The sequence below is a fragment of the Bos grunniens genome, chromosome 22, assembly GCF_055505025.1.
Source record: "Bos grunniens cultivar Pamir isolate PY7600 chromosome 22, Bosgru_T2T1.0, whole genome shotgun sequence".
In the NCBI taxonomy this organism is placed as follows: Eukaryota; Metazoa; Chordata; class Mammalia; order Artiodactyla; family Bovidae; genus Bos; species Bos grunniens.
Window position 1 is genome coordinate 39,235,213 of NC_141186.1, and position 24,997 is coordinate 39,260,209.

General features: G+C 40.8%; 1 protein-coding gene across 15 annotated transcripts in view; it reads left to right on the forward strand.

Moving 5' to 3' along the window:
* The window catches only part of CADPS (calcium dependent secretion activator), a 471,095-nt gene that overhangs the window by 428,015 nt on the left and 18,083 nt on the right, over nt 1-24,997 (forward strand). For all 15 annotated transcript variants that reach the window (XM_086367063.1, XM_086367067.1, XM_086367064.1 and 12 more), the window contains one exon: nt 4,684-4,791. In XM_086367063.1, the coding sequence (XP_086223189.1) occupies nt 4,684-4,791 (108 nt within the window). The remainder of the gene's footprint in view (nt 1-4,683; nt 4,792-24,997) is intronic.

Genomic DNA, 24,997 nt, shown 5'->3' on the forward strand with positions numbered 1-24,997 from the left:
AGACAAACATCTTTTTTCGGAAAACTGAGAAATTATTTTAATGAATATCAGAAAAAATACGATTGGCATGTCAAATGTGCTCTTTCACCATGATTTCACCCATCAGTATGCCTTGGGGACAAAGCTAAACTTTAAAAATAAGTTCCTTAGAGTATTTTGCAGCAAATCCCTGGTGGCTCAGACAATAATATTATAGCAAATGTTTTAATAAATAATTTTCCAGAAAACATTAGTACAGGATACACATGTACTATATATACACTGTTCACCCAGAGTAAATAATAGTTTACTTCTCAATAATTATTTACTTCTCAAAACAGCCCTAGGAGGGGAGTAATAGGACCATCGTGTTTCACAGTGAGGAAACTGAGGCGCAGGGAGGTTCAGTGGCTGCCGTGGTCACCTGACGAGTTGACGGGTACATGAACATTCAAGTGCTCGCGGTTTGATACGTAGAGCCACCGGCACTGGCTCCCAAGAGTCAATGGTGTGTGTTTGCTTCCAACTCTGCCTTCAGTTGAGGGCACATTGGCAGCTCAAACTCAGCCTTGGAGGGAGTATTTACACCACGAAACTGTCAAGCACTACACTTCAAGCTTGGTTGTTTTGTTTGATTGTTTTTGTCTTGAAGAGCGAGTCTACCAGCTCACCAGCAAATATCACCTATTAAATCAGTAGTCCCCAAACCAGAATGTGCAGAGGTGATAGTTGGCAAGGTTTTTTTGGTTTGTTTTGGTTGTTTTTGCTGTAGAGATTCCCAGCCCCTTGCCTCTGGAGATTCTGACTCAGCCACTCTGGGGTGAAGCCTGGAGATCTCTAAGAAGCTGCCCACTAGATTCTGGTATTCTGCACAACTCTGGGATCCAGTGGCTAAATCAGTGATTGACCTTTGTTCTATACTGGAAGCATAGGGAGTTTTTTTTTAGAAGTATCACTCTGAGGTTGCTGGACAGCTTAAAGCAGAATCTCTGGGTGTGGCGTCTAGGCATTAGTATCTTTCAAACTTCCCATATCCTTCTCATTTGCAGCCAGGTTTAAGAACTCTGAGATAAAATCATCTTTTAAGTTGTCTCTAGTTCCGGTGAGCTGACCTCTGTTGCCTGTAAGGTTTTTGGCACACGGTTTGTTGGTTTAGTTTCTTGTGGGGACTGGTATTTAGTTACCGTCGACGTTTGTCTCTTAATTATCTACACTAACAGAGGGAAGCGCTGTTACCAGTCATTCAGAACATTGCACGATCCCCAAAGCACATCTCTTTGTCTTAGGTGGAGTGTTCCACCCTTCAGTACGGAGCAGATTTGCATTCCTAATTAGGGCTGGCTTTAGGATGCTGGAAATTTGAATTCATTTCCCTCAAGCTGAGAAATATCCTGGGAGGAACACGCCATGATTAAAATGTCCTATTTCTTCCAGCCACCAAGTGGCTTCTTCAAATTATGTCTTCCATACATGGATTTATAGTTAACTATATGGGGATTTATATAGTCATTATTTGTTTAATTATTTTTTAAAATCTACACCTCATGATGTCAGTCTGTCCAAGGCACATTTAAAATAAACAATGCAATTGTGAAATATTAAAAACCATCCTATAATTTTTTCCCATGTTACTAGATAGCCATGTGGTTTAAAGTGAAATGAAAGTCGCTCAGTTGTGTCTGGCTCTTTGCAACACCGTGGACTGTAGTCCATGGAATTCTCCAGGCCAGAACACTGGAGTGGGTGGCCTTTCCCTTCTCCAGGGGATCTTCCCAACCCATGGATCAAACCCAGGTCTCCCGCATCACAGGCTGATTCTTTACCAGCTGAGCCGCAAGGGAAGCTTCATTTATCTAATAACATCAGTTGTTCAAGAATATTTTTCATCTATAACTACAAGTTAGCTTGTTGGTCACTGAACAGTTACAAGTGTAACCATTTTGGTTGAAAACCTGCTTAGAATGTGTTGCACAACCTTCTCTACCTTTTTAAACGGGAACTGACAGTACTCGTACCTTTTCCCTGTGACCAGGGATCCCCAGTGGCCATTTAGTGACCTGCTCCCCCAACGACTTCCCAAGACGTAGCCCTTCACAGCCCCAAACCTCAGTGTATGCTGAGTCTACATGTCTGATGCCCCAGTTTGGCAGCCTTCTCCCAAGAGCTAAGGGTATCAGGAAAGGTAATAATGTCTGTCAGCACCTCTGTTTCAAATAAGTCCCCTCATCATCCTTCCTGGTCCACCAAAGGATGGAAAACAGGCTTGTCAGAATTGGACAAATAGCTGGTCAAAAACGTGGGGACCAGAGGACTTTGAGAAAACACATTTTCATGCAGACTTGGTCTCTTTTTTTTGAGACTGGTTTCTCTGAAGCAACTTTTTTCTTCTTGGTTCCAAAGTAGATTCCAAAGGTAGGTAAGGTCATGAAGTGATATAATCTTGTGGGGGATGCGGGGGCGAGAATCATAAAGGCTCATGTTTAAATAGCAATTTATGGCCTTTGAGGCAGTTTAACTTCATTATTTTAGCTGGTGATAGTAATAATCCTTGAAGGTAAGTAGGGGAGCTATTATTAATCCCATTTTACAGATGGTTATAACCAAAGCCCAGAGAAGTTGAAATGACTTTCAAAAGCTCCATTGTGTAGGGGATCAAATAAAAATACATGTAGTGTGACTGAGTAGTTAAATAAGGAGGTGCGACAGAGACTTATTCATTCATGGTTTTGTTCATTTGGGAAATATTTAATGAACACATACCATGTGCCATCATTTCTGTGCTGAGGATACAATAAAAAAAAATAGATCAGATAAGGTCCCTGTATTCATGGACCTTATGTGCTAAATAGGAGAAAACAAAAAGCAATTAAATAGATTATACAGTGTCAGATATTGGTGAGTGCTATGAAGAAAAATAAAAGCTCAGTCAAAAACTCAGTTTTTTTAACTACCTGGGTGAGCTGAACTGCACTAATATTTATTTTCAAAGTTTTTATATGCATTTTCAAAGCATAAATGAAAAGCCCCTTTGAGGACAGCAATTTAGTGAAAAGAGAAGGAGGGGTGAAAATAACCGTTATTGTAGATCGCTGTTGTGGTTACAAATAGGTCTGCTGAATTTGGCTTTGAATCTTAGCTCTAAGATGGCTGTCTGCATCCAGGAAAAGTCAACATCTGCCACAAATATCACCAGGGAAGAAATGGAAACAATAATAAGTTTCTCAAGTGCCCCAGGAAGGGGTCCCCATCCCCGCTGAGGACGCCCTGTGATGTGCGGCTGCCAAAGGGAGTGGAGGAGAGAGTTGCCAGCTTAGAACTGATAGCTATCACTTCCATCTCATTGGAGAACCTCTATGGTTTCGTATCATAAAACTGCAACAATTTATAGGACCATCACACAACCTGCTCAATCCATTCACTGAAAACTGCTTGAAAGTGTAGCAGTTGACTACTGCGGCTTTGAGTTGTCCTCATTGTTTTTCAAATTAATACCTTGTCATTGTTTCAGCAGGTGTTAAGAAATGTTACTAGCATCCCAGGGGCCAGGCATTGGCCCTTTGCTTGATAATTGTTTGCTTTGTATCAGGAAATAAAAAAAAAAAAAATACAGTCCTACTGTTTCCAAACCTTCCTCATTTTCACCCTGGAAATTACACAGAAGTGTTAACTAACTTCAATTTGCAGTGCCTGACAGTCACGTCTGGTAGAGAAATGATACTTTGTGATCTAAGGTAAAGTCACAGTAATGAAAACTACTCTTTTTAGTTATTAGCAAACATGCATATCGACTGTGGAAATTTAAGGGGTTTGTGGCAGCTCTCCTAATGACCCATATTACAGTGTTTTAATAGGTTTCTTTGGAGATAACTTTGATTGTGACATCTCAAGCAGTATGCATTCTTAGTTTAGTTTTTCTTACCATAAATGATTTTGTAACCACTGAATGAGACCACCTGCTTACCTTTCCAGAACGTCTAATTTATTTAAAAGTCTAATCCTTCCCCCTCCCCATCTTTTTGAATCCTTGGACTCTAAAGCTATACCAGGAAGCAAAGACAATTGGTTGAATGTCTCCTTTGAGTAAAGTAATAAGGAAATACTCACTATATACTCAGGTTAAACTACCCCCACAATATGACTTGGGTAGGAGGTGGTATAGATTGAAATAGAATTTTTTTACTTGTCATATCCTCAGTGTTTTAAATTGAGGGGATCAGGGAAAGCTGTCATTTTTCTAATATTATTTAAGGACAGACAGTGGAAGATAGAGTATTTTTGAGTATTTTTTGATGGAGCTTTCAACCAAAAGAAAAACCAGAGAATATCTCTGGGTTATCTGGTGAAGATTTATCCATTAGAGTATATTTGCCAGAAAAAAAAAATTAAAAATAGGGGGAAAAAAAACCTGTACGACCCTGCAATCTCATTCAACCTGCCAGGTTGAATTTCTAGAAAGAGCTGGAGATTTTAATATCAGTTTCAGTTCCTGGAATTTCTGTCCAGGCTGTGGATAGTGATGCTGTTTATGGTGGAGCCTCTGGATACCGTGTGCTCTAGACAGCTCCCGGCTCTAGGGGAGAGCTTCAAACTCCAGGGGAAGTGCTGGGGGTCCAGGCAGGGTGAAGTGGGCAGAGTATGCAGGGGTAGTCGAGATAGAGCCACTGTCTGAGAATTCCATGTTCACGTTCTCCTGTTTCTTTGCAGAAACCTGGGATGGACGTGGCCGATGCGTACGTGACTTTCGTCCGCCACTCTCAGGATGTCCTTCGTGATAAGGTCAATGAGGAGATGTATATAGAAAGGTTATTTGATGTAAGTAAATGCCTTCTCCTCCTTGAAGGCCAAGGAGGAGACCCTCCAAAATGTGACAAAATAAAGAGACAGGAGGATAAGTCACATTTTGAGAAAATGGATTGGTCCTGATGCAAACTTAATCTTTTCCTTCCCCTCCGCCTTAGGCTCTTATCTGTCCTGTGTCTGTCCCCAACCCTCCCTCGCGTGGCCGTGTCTCAGTCCCCACCTGTGTGATACATAGCGCGGCACACAGCCTCACACAAGCCGGCTCCTCCCTGCACGAAGCTTGTGAGGTGGCAGCTTCCTCTAACTGGCAAAGACCTTCCTGGGTCATGGTTCCCCTTCTTGCAACCCAGCCCTGCTTTAGGGAGATGCTCCCTGCCGTCTGGGAGACTGCGACTGGCCCCTCTCCTGAGGGTGGTTCACAGCTGTGGCATGCAGCTGTTGCAGGAAACGTAGCATCGTTATCACTTCAAAGATGATTGCGTTTCTGGAAGACTAGAAATCTTTAGCTAACCCTGGGTTTTGGCAAACACTTAATGTTAGTTACTTGTTCTTTTGCTGTTCTAAACCGGGGTGTCCCTTCCCCACCTCTCCCACCCCACCCACTTAAAAATTTGGAAAAAGAAGCAGGGGTATAAAGAGCAGTTACATCAGGCTGCCAGACCTGGCTTGAAGTTCAGAGAACACATTTCTGAGGGGTACTAGTTATCAAGTAAACTTACTTCCACTGTGACTACATCTGCACTCTCAAAGCAAACTACTGAGGTCAAAAGCAAAAAATAAAAAGGAATCTGCTTCGGTCTCAAATTTTCTGCCTCTTTCAGGCCAAAGCAGATGGGGCTGCCTGATTTAGCCAGATATTTTGTTTCAAGTTCCCACCGAATTTGCCAGTGTAGACCCGGCCAGAGTGCATGGAAGCCGGCGTACTTGTCTCCGTGTGGCTCTAATTGTACAGCCTGCTCCTGTCTTGTGAAGCGTGAGCTCCTCCTGTCCAGGTTTCCGTATTTTGAGTGCCAGCTCGAACATTAATGTTTTGGTCTACTATGGAATCCGTGTTTCTGTATTTTTTCTGCGATTGTGTTCAGCAATTTACATCGAGTTTGTGTGTGTGTGTGTGTGTGCGTGTTTTTGTTCCATGGCTAAGTGAGCTCATTGTTGGCACCGCTTAAGAATCTGCAGCTCCTGACTTTTCTGCGCTTTGTCTTCCAGCTCATTTGCTTTCCTCGTGTGTTGAAAAGGCTCCTGTCTTTTTTTTTTTTTTCTCATTTCTAATCATCCCCTTTCTGTGTTCAATATCGCTCTTTCCTCTGCATCACCTTTTTCGAGAAAACCCTTCTTACTTTTTAATTCCCACCCGTCCTCTCTCAGATTAAAATGGAACTTATCTCTCATGTCAAATGTTTTATCACATTGTATCAAGTGGCATGAATTAGAATCAAATAATCTTCCTGTGTACATCTTCTAGCATGGCCCACATCCACTGAGAATGCCTCATACATGCATAAAGCTCACTGGCGGGTCCTCTCCCTTCTCTGCATGCGTGCCTTTATGAAAGTACCAAGCCCGGAGTGTCTGGGGCCCGATCACCCAGCCAATAGGCATTGAAAACAGTCAGGCAGCACCCTTGGGTCTGCGTTTTGGAGTGTGGACTCTCTGCCCATCTCCGCTGAATGAAATTCCAAGCCACAAATGTTCAGGAAGCCTGTGGGGTTGTTCTTTTCAATGCCTAGGTTGCCTTTTTTTTCTTTTCTTTGATCAGTATCTTCTAATTCTCAGTTTTGTGTGGCTCTCGTGTGCGTGTTTCTGTGTGAGTGTGTGTGTGAATAACCCAGTGCTCTCCAAAACTTTCAGATATCTAGTACTGAATTTCATGTTGAATCCACAGTTTAGCCTATTATTTCATTGACAAATAACCCACTTTTTCCTCCTGATTTTTTTTTTTTAATTAGAAATCGTGCACGGTGGGGAAAAAATGTTTTTAAGGTGGCTTTGTCAAAGGCAGCAAGGCAGATTGTCCTTTTCTGGGGCTTTTTTAAAGGGAAAGTACAACTGGATCTTGATTTTAAAAGTACGGTTGTAGCTTTGGCCAGCACAGATGGTAAACTGGACTTGCCCAACTGTTGAAGAACAGAGGCAAATTCAAGCCCTCTGGTCATTGGTGTGAATTAATAATGAAAAGAAACAATACACAGAGTATGTTTCTTGGGATGCAAATTATGTTTAGAGTTATTCAAAAATTCACAAGTATGTCAAATCCCTTGTGGAATTACAAACTGACCAGCACAAAATGGCATCAGTAATATTATCAAAATCCCCACAATTTAATCTCCCGTTGTCCTAATTCTGTTTTTCCAAAGGAATCTTAATTGCACTTCCCTGAATATCAGAGTTTAAAACTTAACCATTACAATCATTCACTGAACATCACTCCCACCCCTGTGGAAAAAAATTTTTCAGCAGTTTTATTTCAAGATAGCAAATTTCTGTGCCATTTACTTCCTTACTTCCCAAATAACCTGCTCCCCTAATTTACAGAATATTGGTGCTAGGCAACCTAACTGATGTCGTGCAGGAAAAGTTCTTGAATCTGTCATGATTTTAAAACATTTGTCATTCGATAAAACCCAGAGCTTCTCAAGAAGCTTCATTACCATGCAGCCCCAGTAATTTAATTCAGTACTTACTGTTTTTCTATAATCTAGCAGCAAAACATCAGATTACCAACATGTTTGATTATCTTCGGCTTCTGTTTCCTCAAGTAGGATGTTTATTTCTTTACATATATGCTCTGGAAGGCCCTCATTGTCTACTAAGCTACACAAGGGAATCGGAATATTGAGGCAAAAAGGGTGTCTGTAAAACCTCCATTTCTTGCTACAGTGGACTTACCCTTTCAACTTCATTCTTAATGATAGTGGTCCTGGGGCGGGTTTCTAAACAATTGGCAGAAAGCTACTGAGAAAAACTTGTTGATCTGAGAGGTGTCTCTTCCAAATTGTTGCATTTTGATAAATGGCAAAAATGAATAATAGAACATTAACATTTTGAATGAGGAAAATATGTATCTCCGAGATTGTTTGCTGTTTGGAGGTTGTTGATTTTGATTATTGTGTCATTCTCTGTTTTTTAGTTCCTGCTGGCATCTGTCATTCCAAGGAGTGTTCTCAGAGTTCCTGTTGTATTTTTAACGGTGTTTCAAAGTCTCAGTTTGATTTACCTGGGAAGTCCTTTAAGTTCTTATTATTCAGGATTATTTTCATTCTTTTTTTTTTTTTTCGTCTCTGAGGGTACCTTGTGGAAGAGTCTGGATGGCTTTAGTGTGTATCTGTTCCTGAGAATGTTTAGACTAATACCCAGTCATTTAACGAGTGCATCTTCCGTTTTACCCAAGCACCGATCTCCGCGTTCTCTCTCTCTGTCTCTGTCTGAGCTGGGGTTTTTCTTTTCCTCGTCATTGTACTTCTGGCTGGAATTGGGTGTTTGTGGGAGATTATCGGCATAGCATTTGGGGCTCTATATTTAATGTTCTGCATTTTTATCTATTTTATTATGTAACTTAAGAACAGCTTTCCAAATTCATCTTCGCCAAAATTTTTTTTTTAAACAGGCATTTTCTAGGTTGATTGAAGAAATACAGTCAAGCATAATATTGTCTCACCAAGTCTTTTCAATGCAGTGGAAGTTTCCCTGTTTATTAATCACTGATTCATATAGTCCTCCTATAAAATGCTAACAACCTTTTTAGTCATGCACACACACACACACAAAAAAACACTAATCGGTTCAAAATTAAGTGCTGACAGGAGAAGAATCCTCAAACTGTTTTTCTTGGTGTTTCAGATATGTAGCTATACATTTTTTCATCTGCATGTTTGTAATTTTTTTTTTTTTTTGCTAAAAAAATAGTGATCCATTGTGAACCAGTTCTAATTGCTCAAAATAACAGTTTATAATATTTGGGAGGTGGGGGAAGATGCAGAGGTTTAGAGCAAGCAAATATGCTGATATGTACAATCATAGGGAATCTAAATTATATTGAAGATGCTGAATTCTGAAAAGAGAATTGATTACTATCAGACTCAAGTGAGAGCTTGGCCTCTTTGAAAATTATTGCTGACTTTTAAAGAAAATATAAAACATGGAGATGAATAATCTCCATATTCCTGAAGCAGCAGCTTGAAAAGGAAAGCACAGCCAAGAAATAACTCGAAGACAGAGATTTAAAGCTTGAGTGTCCATTATTCATGCAGATAGCCTCCCCCCACCTCCTCTGGTGATTAATTCACCATTTGCCCCGAAACAAAAACATGGTTTTGGAAATTAGAGATCAGATCATCAAGAGAAGCACCTAAGATTTCAAGGTCTAAACAAAAATTAATTTATTTTCTTTCCTCCTTGTACTTCTTGAAGACACAGACTGAGAAGAAAATCGGGATTAAAAGAGATGTGCTTAGGGTGAATTCATCTGCTTAAACCTCACAGGCTCGGAGATGAGTGATTAAAAAGCCATCTCAGACTTGGATGGCATCCACATTGGGGGTAACGCTGCATGCACACTGCCTTCCTCGGGCCCCCGTGTCACCGTGAACCAGGCCTAGGGAACACTGGACGGGAGATGATACGTGGATTATATAGGTCAATTATACACTTAATCTGCCTTCTGGAGGATTAAGTATTTGCAGATTGACTCTGCATTTGGCTTCTCCGTGGCAGTTATCAGATCAGGAAAGGGCCCCCTCACCACACCGCCTCCTAAGTACTTAATCAGGCAGCGCAGTCAGGTTCGTTTGGGGCCGCCGCCCCGTATTCTCTGCCTTTCACGGATTTTAATTTGCTGTTCCATTATCAAATCATGTATTTGTCCACTTTATGTGTCAGCCCAGTAATTGAGTGTGAATATGTCCCTTTAAAGGGGTAATTTGAAAACTGAAACCCCTGCCTATTAAAATATATTTGCTGTATTTATTTATATAAGACGCCACAGATAACCTGATTAAATTACAAAAGCACAACCTAAGTGAACATGTATCAATCAAAGTAGGAGCCATTCTGCTGGAGGAAGGAAGTGTACAGAAGACCAGGCAGCAAGAGAAACATTATGTTCTTAGGTGATATCTGTCAGGTGTGTGGCCAGCTATGCCACAGAGGGAAGTTACCTCCAAAAGAACAAAAGTGGGGAGAAGCATACAAGATTCACTAATAGAATAGGTTGTGGTTCTAAGGGCTGATTAAAGAAAATCAAGGCATATGGCGTTCAAGACATTGAGACAGTGAGTTATCTCCGCTAGAAGCAAGAAGCCGGCTTGGCTGCCCCTTCATGGGAGTTCTTGGGTAGTGAGCCTGGGCCTGTCTTCTGGAGCCTTCAGAATTCACCCTTGATCCTCACAAGCTGGGTGACCATGAACAAGGTACTTAATCTCTCAGAGTTTCAGCTGATTCATCTGTGTAAGAGATGATAATAAGCAGAAGAACCTTCTTGTGGAGTGGTTTGAGGGTAAAGCACCGGGCACTCCTGCCAGCATCAGGCTCAGGAAGCGTTTGGTAAGTGTCAGCCGCCACCACCACCATTATCACATCATCATCATCCCTGAAGGGGAAAGGCTTTTCCCAGGCATCTTTTTTTCTTGTTAAACAAAACCCCACATCCGTGTGAAGGTGCTGTAAGAATCGTGCCGTCACTTGCAGGCATTAACTCCAAACTTGCTTAGAATTACAGGATGTAGAGTCGCCTGGTACCTTTGGTAACATAGTTCTGAAGCAGGTAGAAGAATGGTGATCAGGGCTGGGGCTTTGACGTAAGCCAGACAGGAGAAGGGGTTCTGTTTTTGCCACTTCTTAGCTATTTAACTTCGGGTTGACTAGTTAACCTCTCTGAGCCTCAGTTTTCTCACCTATGAAGAAACTGACTTCTTAACAGTTGTTTTGCGGACTGAAGAACATAATGAATATAGACTGGCATAGTTAAAAATTTGACAAGTCTTTTATCATCATCATCATCTCATAGAACTATCTGTTCATTCCATTGACTCTGAAATGGCCTAGCCCTACCCCCTAAACAAAGCGACAGTATGTTGGCAAATAACTTGTAATTGACCTTCTGATTGGGGAAGGGAAGGATAGGAAGGAGTGACTATACCTTTTATTATTACAGAGGAAACGAATGTACATTTTAGACATTTAGAGAATACAGCTAAGCAAAAATAAAATGTTACATGTCCAGCAGGCAGTGTTTATTCTTTGATTCTTTTTCTGTTTATGTATATGATATACTTTTAACCAAAGTAAGTGAGGAAAAATTGCTATTTTTAAGTTGGTGGTCTTGATTTTCAGTGTCAGTAAGAGTTCATCTAATTCACTGTCCATATTCAGAATTTCCCACTTGTCCCCAAAATATTCTTTATAGTTGGTGTGTGCAACCCAGGCTGTGATTCAGGGCCACACGTTGTTTCTGGTGGAGATGCACGTTCAATTTCTTTTTTACCAGTGCTGGCCCTTTTTTCATGATCCTGACTTAAAGGGACCGTCGTGCCAATTGTTCTGCAGACTGGAGGAGTTTATTACTATCTAAACATAGAACTAATTTAAGGAGAAAAAAATATATATCTAGCTGAATTCAACCAAGTAGCTCTTTTGGACATAATTAGTAACTCAGCATAATTCAACCAGGGTTTTTTTTTTTTTTTTTTAAAGCTGTTCTCTGTATGTAAGGAAAATTTCTGAAGCTAGTTTTAAAATAAAGAAAAAGCTAAACCGCAAGGACTTCACAGAGGTCAGGAACAAGTTGCCCACATGAAGAGCTATGGTGATTTTATTTCCTGCACTAAGGCACAGGTATCTGAGCTGAAGAAGGAAATCTGAGGTCCCAGTTCAGTGTTCCTCATCTCACTGTAACTGCTTTGGTGAAATCTTGGACTGGGTACTTAGACTGGCCTCCCCCACTCCCCACCTCACATCGTTTGTAAGGGTTCTTTGTTAATTCTGCTAGGATTTTCTCTGAGGTTATCAATCTGAAATTAAGCCCTTCAAATCAGTCTGAAGCTGAGCTTTTCAATACTCCTCAGATCCAGCTTTAATTGAACTATGACCTCAACCTCATCATCCTCAGTGATGAGGCTAAAGAGTGTTTTCTCCAGGCTCCTAGGGTATCCTTGAGAATCTGTGTGATTATATATACTTGAACAGGAAAACAGATCCAAAATGAATCAGGAAATATAGGAAAGGAAAGATTACTAATTTTTTTTTTCCACCTGATCATGAATCCCAAAGTAAACTCTGGCAGTTCAGGCATGTCCTGGGCCAAGTATCATTTCCCAAGTAGAATGTGGAAACAGAACACAGAGTCAGAGGGAATTGAAAAGTGGAAAACCTGTCCATCTACCTTGATTTGTAACATTATAAGGAATATAAAATACAAACACACACACACATATGATTAGGGTTTGAGTTCTTGCAGTGAACCTCAGACTTGGGACCATTGCAAGCTGGAATTAGAAAACAGTTCACTTTCATGACTTTTATCCAGTGCTCCTTAAAGACCCAGTGTCTTCATGACTTCCCTGGTTCCCATCATGTAAATCTGCTTTTAGCAGATGTGCTATTTGCTCCACTGTTAAGGTGAAGAAAACTTAGTTCTGCCCTTGTTGGAATATTGGCAGTTTTATTCAGATATTAAGCCCAAAGAGTAAGGCATGAATAATGGTGATCTTTGACCTGATGGAAAGCAAGCTCTACTAGAATGGGAGGGGATGGAAAGAAGAATGTTTTCATGCCTCTGATGCCCTATGGCAGTGAATCTTATTTTCAAATACATATCCTTCAAAATAACTAGTAAAAGATAGCAGTTATTTTGCATTTCGAATCTTAGGTATAGAAACACATGTCTGTTCCACAGGCTTCTTTCCATGCCTGAGGTTTCAACAGTAGTGCATGCAGAAAAGATAAGGAGGCATTAATAGATTTGGATTATTTGGATTAATTGTATCAAATGGGCTGTTACTATCCAAAAGGAAGTATTTATTTTTTGTTAGCATTATTCTTACAGATTTATATTTCAGGGCCATGTCTTCAAGTAGTTCTTTCTGATCTAGATGTTGTCTCTGAAGCCATTCATAGAAATAGAGTTCGTTTACTTTCAGGCAAACCTGACATAAAACCAGTCTTGGATTTTTTCTGGAGCTTGCGCCTACCAAAGAGTTTTGCTAAGTATCTTTATCAGAACAGCTTTCTGTGTTCCAAGAGACATTTGGTGAATACAGTCAATTTGTTTTCTTTTCCAGTGGAGAATGTTCCAATAGTCATTCTAAGAAGCCAAGCTGATTGCTCTGTTACATTAAGGTCACAGTATCCTTGCTAACATGACCCACACAATTTCTTTTGTGTCTTAGAAAAGGTTTGTTTTTTTCTTATGGCAGACTTACGGCATGAAGGCAGTAAGTGACAGACTCACACGTGTACATGCACGCACACACACACACACCATACATACAGGCACACACACAGTAGCCAAGGCACATATTGTGGAACAAATATTATCACATTGAGTTTCAAGATACGAGATGTACTAAATCCCCAAATACTTCCCTTCTTGCAGTGCTCTGTAGAGGTTACTATCATAAAATTTCACTGTCTCTTGATGTGTAAGTCATAATCGCTTGCCCTAAAATTTTTTAATGAATGGGTTTTAAATATCATCTAGGTTCTTATTATTCAAAGTGTGGTTCTATGGACCATCAGCATCTGTCTCCTCTGGGAGTACAGAATTGCAGCCCAACCCCAGTTGAATCGGATCTGAATCTACATTTTAACAAGATCCTCTGTTGATTTAACATTTGAGAAGTACCGGGTAAGATCAGTGACTGTCTTATGTGCCTATCACTCACAATAGGAAGCACATTTTATATTACAACCCAGTATGTATTTATGCATACACACACAACAACAAAAGTTTATGAAACAGTTTTCACCCTCTGTGGGGTGCAGTGTGATATCTTCTTTTTCGTTTTTCAGAAGTCTTGATGGTAACCAATGAAATGATTTTATTGTATGATTTGTAGCTTGTAAGAGGTCCTTAGAGAGCAGAGGTTCTCACTTTCGGCACTACTGACTTTTCAAGCCAGATAGTTCTTGGTTGTGGGTGTGCTGGCCTGTGTACTGAAGGATGCTGAGCAGCCTCCCTGGCTTCTACCCCCCAGATGCCAGGGGCAACCCCTTCTCAACTGTAATGACCCAACCTCTAGACATTTCCAGAAGTACCCTGGGAGCAGGGGGGATACCAAAATCACTCCTGTTTGAGAACCACTGATCTGGCTGATCCAGAGGTTAATGCTCCACGTAAACAAGGGAGCCTTACGTCTCCAGTGTCGTGTGCCCCTCTGCCACCACCGTCGCACACATTTGAGAAGTATGTGTAGCATCAGCAACAAAGAGTCCACACTTGTCAACCCCAGACGTGACATGGAGGCTCTGCCTGTCTTGGAAGTGGATTATATCTGGGGGGCTTCGTGCAGTGATAGGACAAGCTTGTGAGACATCCAGGACTCCCCACCTCCCTCACCAGTCTCCCAGGAGGAGTCACTCAAAACCAGGGGAGAGATCCAGAGCAGCAAGTTAGGTCAGCAGTACAGATTCCCGCTTTGACCTCCCTCAATTGCTTTGCTTTTTATAATTTCATCAGGACCTTGGTTAAAAAAAAAATTTTTTTTTTTGCTTCTACTAGGTGGCTACAGGTTATTTTTGCGTGTCCAAAAACCTGAAAAGAAGGCTCAACTTGAATATTTCATTCATCCTAAATTCCCAGTTCAGAAGAGAACAGTTAACAGCCTCCTGTTCTGTTAAACTCCTGCTGAGTTGACTAAAAATCCAGTTAATGGAGTCTAGCAATTTGCCACCAGTATGAATATTCCTGTATCAGAAGGCTTATAATGATTGTGCTGCTTGCCACATTGGGTCACCTTGACTGCCTTTGGCAGAATTTTTCACCCTAACCATCCCTGGACTAATTAATGCCCATTATACCAACAAATCTCCAGGTCTTGCCCAGGATGGGGTTATTATTAATTACCAGACCTTCATGCCATCCAGAATATAAAAGAGCCTATCATATTTTGTGTAAAAAAATTTTTTTTGCAAAGAACAAATAATATGTAAACCAAGTTAAATTCATGAGTTTTCCAGTACAATTCTCTAAGTCAGTAGGGTTTTTCTCCCCCATTTGGCTTAAAAAATTTTTTTTTCTACAATTTTTAAAGGTTACTTTCCATTTACATTTATTACAAAACATTGGTTGTTTTCTCCATGTTATACAATACATCCTTGAGCCTGTTTTACACCTTTTTTAAGGAAGAGAACTATCACCTCCTTTTATTCAAAAAGTTCATTGTTTGGCCTAGGGATCCATTCTGTTAAAGAGAAGAGACCCAGCTATCAGGTACCTCACCGATTTGGGGAGTACTAGACCAGTGTTTTTTTCACCCAGAGGTGGTTTCACCTCCCAGAAACCATTCAACAATGACTGGAGACATTTCCAGTTGTCAGAGATAGAAAGGTGCTGTTAGCATCTAGTGAGTAGAAACCAGGAAGGCTGCAGTGGACAGCCCCACAACAAGGAATTATCTAGCTCAAAATGTCGATAATTTAAAAATCCTTTGTCTGTAATGATATGGGCTGTTTAACTTTAAATGGTGGTAAAAAAATCATCCAATTATCTTCAGATCATTTTCTCACCAAGGGATTCCGATTTCTGTCTCTAAAGAATACTCAACTTCAGAGATTTATCAGAAACTAGTCTCCAAAATCCTTTTGACAAGCTTCATCCAAAGACATCTTTTTAGGGTCTCAAAAATAAAAACCAAAGAATCTTTAACACCTGCCTTTCTCATCTTGAACTTAACACTTATCCATGAGTGGTTCCCATGAAACTTCAGTACTTCAGTAAACCTCCAATCTTGTCAGTTAAATGAATCACCACACCTTCCTTTTACTAAAAAGTGTCCTTTCAAGTTTTTAAGGAACTAACTTCTTTATGTCAAGCAGACACGAAGAGCATAGGCTTTGTAGTAAGATAGCCCCAAGGTCAGTTTTTGGGTCTACGACTGCTTACCTGTTGTGTGACTTTGAGTAACCTCGATTTCCCCCTCTAAAAATAGGGATAAAAACAGTATCTACCTCTTTGGCTTAGAACAACTAAATGAGGCAATGAGTAAACCATATGATGCTTGGCGCATTAGAATCACTCTACAGATGCCCCTTCTTGTTGCTGTCTCCATCAATAGTGGTAGTACCATGAAGACCAACAGGAAGTCTTGCCTAACGCTAAAACAAGCTTTGCAACAACGAAAAGTAATGATACATTCCTTGTCAACAGGAATTTGAAAAACCAGAGATGAAATAGTCATAGAATAGAATAGTAAGTAACAAAGAACCCAGTTGTGCTACAGGATCTCTAAAGAAGAAAATTTTTTTCTAATTGAAGTATAGTTGATTTACAATATTATGTCAGTTTTCTGTGTCAGCAAAGTGATGGAGTTATATAAAGAGAGAATTTTCAGATTCTTTTCCATTCTGGTGTATTGTAAAATATTGAATATAATTCCCAGTGCTATAAGTAGGATTGTGTTCATCTATTTTATATATAGTAGTTTGTATCTGCTAATCCCCAAATCCTAATTTATCCCTCCCCCACTCCATTTCCCCTTTGGTAACCAAAAGTTTGTTTTCTATGTCTCTGAGTCTGCTTATATTATCTAAGTTCATTTGTATCATATTTTAGACTCCACACATAAGTAATACCATATAATACATATGTTTCTCTGACCTACTTCACTTAGTATGAGAATCTCTAGGTCCATCTAATCCATGATATTGTATGATTTCATTCTTTTTTATGGATGAGTAATATTCATACACACACATCCATGATATTGTATGATTTCATTCTTTTTTATGGATGAGTAATTTTCATACACACACACACACACACACACACCCCACATCTTCTTTATCCCTTCATCTGTCGATAGACTCTTAGGTTGCTTCCATGTCCTGGCTATTGTGAAGAATACTGCTACGAACATTGGGGTGCATGTATCTTTTCAAATCAGAGTTTTCTCCAGATATATTCCCAGAAGTGGCATTTCTGGATCATATGATAGCTCTACTTTTAGTTTTTTAAGGAATCTCCAACTGTTTTCCATAGTGGCTGTACCAGTTTACATTCCCACCAACAGTGTAGGAGGGTTCCCTTAAGAAAATCTGCTTTAAACTAGAGCAAAGTCATGTAGGAGGGAGCCTCAGAGATTAGTACCCCAGAGGAGCCAGCTTGGGCAGGTTGGGTTCGGGGAAGAGAAAGAGATAGGATTCTGTGGTCAGGCGCTATACAGAGAGACAGTATTGCTTCTTCTGGGAGCATCCCTGACTCACCACCACCGTAGCTTCATCAGCCTTGGCAGGACTTCTGTTTGGAGATGTCCTTTCAGAACTTAAGTGATAGCTTCACCCAGGTTATGATGACTCCAGTCTAGGCTTCTGGATATTTGCCACGTAGGCATCAGCTGCTCCATCATCTTAAGGGCTAAATTCTTTTTACATTAATAGGTACTGTTTTGTCATTACTATGTGCTTGTTAACCAGGGGTGTACATAAGAATTACTTACATATTTTTGTGAGCCACAGTTCTCTCATACGTTTTTAGCTTTACCTAAAGTCCTTTTTCTGTTCCAGGATCCTGTTGATCATATCTCATTATATGCAGTTGTGTGTCATGTTAGGCTCCTCTTTGAATCACATGAAATTTTAAGGACTGTTGGTCAGATATATAGGATACCCCTCTGTTAATTATCTGATTTTTTGAATCATATTTAGACGGGGCTTTAGAATTTGGAAGTTTTATATATATATATATATATATTTTTTTTTAATGTATTCATTCCAGCTGTATGCCACAGATTCTGAGTCAGTCGGTGTAAGATAAAGCTCAAGCATCTGTTTTTTTAAACAAATCCAAGGGTTCAGCCCGATCATGAATCACTGGCTTAGAGCAGTATTTTCTGCACTGTGGATCATTTTGCCCACCCAAAGTTTATTTGGAAACGATTTGGAGACGTTTTTGACAGTCACAGCTCTGGGGTCGGGGGAGGAGTGCTATTAAGATCTGATGGTAGATGGTCAGCATGACGCTGCCCAGGACAGTCCCCACAGCAGAGTTATCTGGCCCCGAATTTCAACACTGGTAAGGTTGATAAGTCCTGATTTAGTCAAAAAGACATGTTTAGTTCTATTATTTCTAGTAATAACCTTTCCATCTTGTGGCCAACAAAACTACTTTATAACCTTTCTATTTTTATATATATAGCAAGCATACAAAGAGATAGGAGAAGGTACTATTATTTCCATTTTTAAGATAGGAACCTAAGGTCCAAAAAGAGCTTGCCCAAGACCCCCAAGTCCCAGGGACCCCATCTCTTGAAACTTGTGGCTTTCCCACCGCTGCCACCCTCCACCACCACCACACTGAGAGCAGCAGTGTTATCTCTTTTACTCACCATAGCATCCATGAACTCTCAGTAACTGTGTGTTGAATAGGTATTGATGAATCCCTAGCCTGTCTCATGGACCTTGTCAAAGATTTTTTTAAAGGATTTTGTAATTTCCAATTCTAACTCAAAAATAGTAATTAAATCCTTTAAATGTCTCACTATGGATTTTTGCAACTGTCACCTTATTTTTTTGTTCAGAAGTATATATAGTATTCTGGTTAATTTAATGAGGAATGGATTGTTTTGGTCCATTTGGCTTTTCAGCTTTTCAGTTATTTTGAAGATTTATTAGAAAACCGTTTCTCTTTCAACCCCTACTTTGGATAGACTCTCTAAAATGTCTTAGGTCTATTTTCTGCCTTACTGAGCATTTTAAACCAAATGTAATTCTCTGGGTCAACATCTTTCAGGGCTCTGGTTTTACCCTGCTTAACCCTAAGTGACGCTGTCCAGTCATGAAGGTGTAGAAAGAGTGAGTTATCCAGTATTGCTAATAACTTCCCCAACTCCAAATACAGTGCTCCTCCTGTCATACCCCATGCCTTAGGAAGATGGGGCTGAAATGTTTATCAGCCCAAAATGCATTCTGAAAGCTGCTTTTATGAGTCAGTCCCAAAGAGGACTTGTGAAGGGAGGGAAGAGGATTGCTTTCTAGGTACAAACAGGGAGGAAGAGTCCCAATAATTGACAGGTTTAATAATAATGATAAAGTTTATTTAGTCTTTCTTTTAGGTATATCTCTTGACTGTTCATTGATGGTAACCACATCATCTCATTAAAAGTGTTATTTCTTGTAAGTCCTCTTCGCAGCCCTAGAAAGTAGATACCTAATGATCCCCACTTTATAGCTATTGAGGCTGATGAAAGCCAATATTGATGGGGTACCATGGAGAAGGAAATGGCAACCCACTCCAGTATTCTTGCCTCGAGAATCCCATGGATGGAGGAGCCTGGTGGGCTACAGTCCATGGGGTCACAGAGAGTAGGACACGACTGAGCGACTTCACTCACTCACTCATCTATGTACCAGGGTACAGTTCTAGGAACTTAATGTAATCATTTGTGTAACTCTCATAACTTCCTTGTGAGGTGGGTTTTTACAGACAAAGAAGTTGAATCACTGAGAGGTACATTGACTTCAGTAAATTCAGAAGCCAGGGAAGTGATCAGTCCTAGATCAAAGTCCTTTCTTTCCAATGCAAAGTAGACTCCTAACCATGATATCTTTCAGAAAAAAAACTGCAGTCTTCAAATATGTGCCCCCAAATTCCCATCCAGTTAGGGCTCTGCATCCCACATTCATGCACCACGCATGTAACAGTAATACAGTCGTTATTTCCTGCTTGCTACCACAGCAGTACTCAAGACAGAAATTGCAGTTGTGACCCCCTAGTAGAAAGTAACTTATTAGTCACGGCTTGTCCACTAACAATGATGGGAGTTGCATAGCTAATCAGGCAGACTTTTTAATGAAAATTCAACCCAGTCTCTTCCTGAATGTGAGGATTTTGTCATCAAGCTGGAGTTCCGCCTGTACCAGCAAATCTAGACCTAAAGGTGGGAGACCCCAGGAAGCTCTACTGTACCCACTTTAGGGTGAAACCCCATCCTCAGCGGAGAGGGACCGCAACACAGTGTGGAAGCTTGCATGCCATATGTGCTGCAAAAGCCACTTCTACCTAGGCTTTCAGCTTTCAGGCTATATTTCCCTCTGGGTGCTGTCTAAGATCCTTTATCCCATAAGAATAAAGTTTTGTGGTTTATTTGAGGCAAAGGGGATGATGGTAACACAATACCTTTACATCCCAGACAGTTGATAAATGGTTTAGGATAGCAGCTTAAGTTCCTTAAGCAAACCTTGACACAAGTGGTATAATTCAGCAACAATGCCCCAGAGTTCCTACGAGGCCCCATGGACTCCTTTAACCTGCCCACATAGCTGCGTTGTCAATGGCACTAAGTTTCACAGATCAGCAGGGCTTTACAGGAGGGGGAAAGTAATCCAGAATTACAGAATAACACGGTTATACAATCCATTCGTAACACACATGTAGTTGCAACTAAATCGTTATGTGGTCATTATCCAACAATGCCTGAGATGTCAGCAATGTGAAAGTTTGCGATCGGGTTTCACCAAAGAACTTCCTTGACTTATTTCCAGCCGAAGATTATACTAAACAATCTGACGGTGATAAAAGAGGAAGGAAGAAAGGAAGGAAGGAAAGAGGGAGAGAGGGAGGGAAGAAGGAATTTGTGTGTGTGTGTGTGTGTGTGTGTGTGTAAGCCTTAAAGAGCTTACCAGATAGATTGTCAGCTGTCAGCCAACCCTTGAAAGTAGCAAATCCCTTGGCTACTACAAAGTTGTCTCTCCACATTGTTTCTAAAGAGTTTGTTTATTGAAAATATGTCTGCTTTGGGCATTCAGCTTCCTAAGTGAGTGCAGGCTCACAGTGGCAGCAAGGTCAGCAGTGGTACACTGTTCACTAAAGCTTGCTTCTGCCTATGGTTTCTGGAAGTCACCAGCTAGTGGTGACCACTGCAGGGGAGGATGTGGATGCAGACGTACTAGGGTTCTCTTAAAGGCGCCCCACTTGGCTTACAGAGAACTAGAGACGTGAAGGCCTGATGCCCCGTGCTGGTGCACATTAGAAATAAATTTGGGCACTCGGCTTAAAGAACTCACGAACGACAAGATGCACAAAGACGAGTGATTCTGCGTTTAGCTCAGCTTTTGTGAGCCTGGCCAGGCAAGGGGGTTTCTTACAAGAAGTGTGTAAATAATGCAACCTGCTTTACAAAGGAAAACAGAATGAAATTAATCCAAGACATCCGTGGCGTGATACTATTTTCTGCCCTCAGCTTTTCTTTTTATAACTTGAGACACACAGCCTAACAGTTCAGCACAAACAATATCATGCTCAAAAAAAAAAAAAACAAAAAAAACCCAGACCCAGGGTATCCTTCAGTCCTTAGGATAGAACTTGGAATCCAGTCTTCAGCCTGTCACACAGTATTATTATTAAATCTATAATGTGATCACAGCCAAATCTTTGGCTTGGGCACAATCCCCCCATTCTCCCTCCTTTTGGGGGAAAAAGGGGGGAAGCATTGGGAGGGGCCAAGGAACCAAGCCAATCAAAGTTAAAATAAAGTCTCTTTCTAGCAAGACTACTGTCTATAACATGTTGTTCCTTATAGAAAGTGGGATATGGTGGCATTTGCTTGATTAACTTGCTCGACAAAAGTGACAGCTGCTGTGGGTGCCTGCGGATAAGCTGCACGGCGCAGTTCCGCCTTTGTACATCTGTCAGCAGAAAGGGAAGAATAAAGAGTGAAAAGAGACAAATTGGTCCCAAAAGACACTCCATTCAACTTAGGAGGTTTGCCCCATTCAGGCACTCGCTGTGCGCCTCAAGTACTGAGAGCTTATTCAATTTCATTCACTCTTTCGAATGAACCCACAAGTGTTTAATTTCTTATTCTGTCGCCTCAAAAAAAGGAAGGGGGGGGTGGAGAAGGGGGAGGGAGCCTTGTGGACGGAAAGCATTAATGGCAAGGCAGAGGGATTCCGCCTGCACATATTAACTCATGGCTAATTTACGGTTTAACTCTATGTGCTCAGGTCCTAGACTCATCTGAATGCTGCAGCAGGGCACCTGACGCAGCCTTCCTGTCTCCTGGCTGGTGGATCCAAAACCCTCTGTAGACACTGAGGGCGCCCAGCAGGGTCCAGTGTGTGTCCTGTGTGGGGACAGTGGTCTGAGGTCCATGCCCTTTGCAGAGATGAGGCAGCGAGCTCCCCAGAAGGAGGTTTGGGTTAATGATCTGGTGAATGTAAAGTTTTTTTTTTCTTTTTTCTTCCCTCCCAGAAAGGTAAAAAAAAAAAAAAAAAGTCACACTGAGTGAGAAGTAGTAAGTGGGGAATATGGTTAACAGAGATTAAAAATAAAGCAAGAGGAAAGGGCGCCTTTGGGAAGCAGAGCCCAGCTGTACATGGTGAAAACACATGTTAACTTTTTAAAAAGCAGCACTTTGATTTTCTTTTCTTCATCTCTGAGCCCCAGGCATCAGAACTTACCTTCTGATCTCCTTTATATAGGGGCAATCACCATGTACCCCTAAATGTTTCCTCCTCAGAGTTTGGAAGTCTTCCCCAGGGCCCCCACCATCTTTTCTCCTACATTCTCATGCCACTGACTTGTCTTTGAAACCTGGCCTTCCTGAACCAGCATCCAAGTATTGTTCCATGGACAGCTTCTTGTAAATCAATACCATCTCTGGTCCTAAAAAGATGATACCCTTTCCTTATGGGAAACCATTCCCCAGAGAGCCCAGGTTCCCGAGGGCTGACATTGATGTAATTTTAAAACTGCTTAGAGAACTTTGGATAAGGGTCCTGGACCCATAAATATAGTTGTTGGCTTTATTGTCTTAGAATCCTTGAGGCTCTAGACTCTGCCTCCTGGATGGTATATAAGTACCCAATCATCTTCTGCTTGGAAACTCGCTGTGTGGTTGGACCAACAGCATCCCATTGTCTGTTTACCTGAATGTTTTCCATGGAATAACAGATTATGTGAAGGTGCAGATCATGGGTTTTGATTGTTGTTGTTGTTGTTTTTAATATTGAGAATAGGGACTAAAACAACCTCAGCCCAGAAAAAGAACTCCCTGAAGTCAATATGATTTTTCCCACGTAAGAACTTCAACTTTGACTCACAAAACTCTCATGAGTCATGACTCTATAGACAAAGTTGAATATGTGCAAATTATGAAATTAGCCCCTTAATGTGATTAACCAACCCTGTTTTAAAAAGACATAGTTGGCATTCCACTTTATCTTTCCGTTCGGTACATGAGTTACAATCCTTATTTTAGAGTATGATTTCTATAATCATTTCTATATGGTATGCAGATTTCTTATTCAGTTGCTTACGTCAATCTGCTTGTGAATTAATGCAGTTAACTCTCGATGCACTTCCCGTACCTATGGAGCAGTCGGGGGCGGGCAGATGCTGTTCGTGAACAATCTGATTTCTGCTCCTGGGATGAATCTCTCTCCTCCCTCTAAGGTCCTTGTATGCATCCCAGAGAGCAGTTTTCAGATAAAGTATTAACCCTTCTCACGTGGATAATAGGTTAGTAGGACGTGCCACCAAAACTAGAGTTTCTTTTTCGACATAATTGAGCTTGAAGTGATTGAGATGACTTGAAAGTGTGAATTTGGATTGTAACTATACATTTTTCTCAAACAGTAGGTTCCTTTGAGAGGACAGAGGCTCAAGGCATGGGGGTCCATTTTCTCAATGCACAGGGAGGCCCAGGAGTAAATCCCCAACATATCCAGAGAAAAATAGGCCCCAGAAAAAGGTATTGTTAACCAGGGTGAGTTTGTTAATGTCCAAACTGCACACCTGCCCTGGGCAGCCCAGGCGGCAGACCAGGCCTGGCTAGAAGCTGATTGGGGATTAATCGCGTTTGGCTCATTATTTACGTCTCTTGGAGAAAGAAAGAGCCTGAGAAAATCCAGGTACCTGAGAGAGCTTTTTCCTTTTCCCTTAAGTATCAGGGATTGCTGAAAGTTAGGTATCAGCTTCTGACATTTGCTAAAGAACTTGTCTAGTTAACGAAAGTCCGAAACACAAGCATGTTCAGATTTACAGTGATAGGTCCCATTGGTCAGCCAGGGGGTGTTAGAACAGCTGGTGTTGGGCCCATGTTCCATCTTCCATTCAGGGCTTGACCTCTAGTTACATTTTTATTCAATTACTTAGGTGTCCAACAGTTTTAGAAATCACGTTGTGTACAGGAAAGCACAGATCTAATTTTGATACCTAAATTGGATTCTTTTTTTCAGGACAGCAGGGCATTGGAAGCTAATCAAAAGAGACAGAGGAGAGAGAGATATTTTGCTATTTGAGCACCTTAAGTTCAAAGGTGGAAGGATTTTGCAGGGAGTCATGCCTCACCCCTCATTTAACTTGATATTAAATAGGGCCTTGAGTTATAGGGGGGGGGGAATATATATATATATTGGTGGAGCTTATATGCTTCAGGATCTCTGGAAACAGGAAAAATAGCATGAACGTTAAAAGCCAGCTTATTACACATGGATTATATTTCCTTTTCTCCCTCTTTCATGGAGTATGAATCCATATCAGTATGGTGCTATAGAAGTGTAAAATGGAATTTAAAAAGTAACTATTTATTGAGGTTGTTAGGAGAATTGAATGAGTTTAACCCATATAAACCACTTAGAATAGTACCTGACACATAGAAAGTGCTCACTAAATGTTTACTCTCGTGATTTTCACTACTGTTATTGTTGATTATTATTAGTTATGTCAGTATAGGATTTTTTTTCCATAGCGGATTCAGTGGAGCATTAGTACCCTGAAAGCTATTACTAGGTGGCTCATGGAAAGTGATTCTTTAGTCAAATACATTTGGAAACTAGGAAGCAAAGTTCAGTGGGTTTCTTTACTGCAGGACTTTTCAGCGCATTTAATGTGTGAGTGCAACCCTGTGGCTCTGAGTCACCAGTAGTATTCAGACCTAGCATACAGTATGCGTATGTGCATCGCAAACACATTCCCAGGCCAGGTAAAATTGAAAAGCTAGAAAACGTTAATGCTAGTATCACTTGTACTTCTTTTTAAAAGCTTGTGATGAAATTCCTCTGGGTAGTC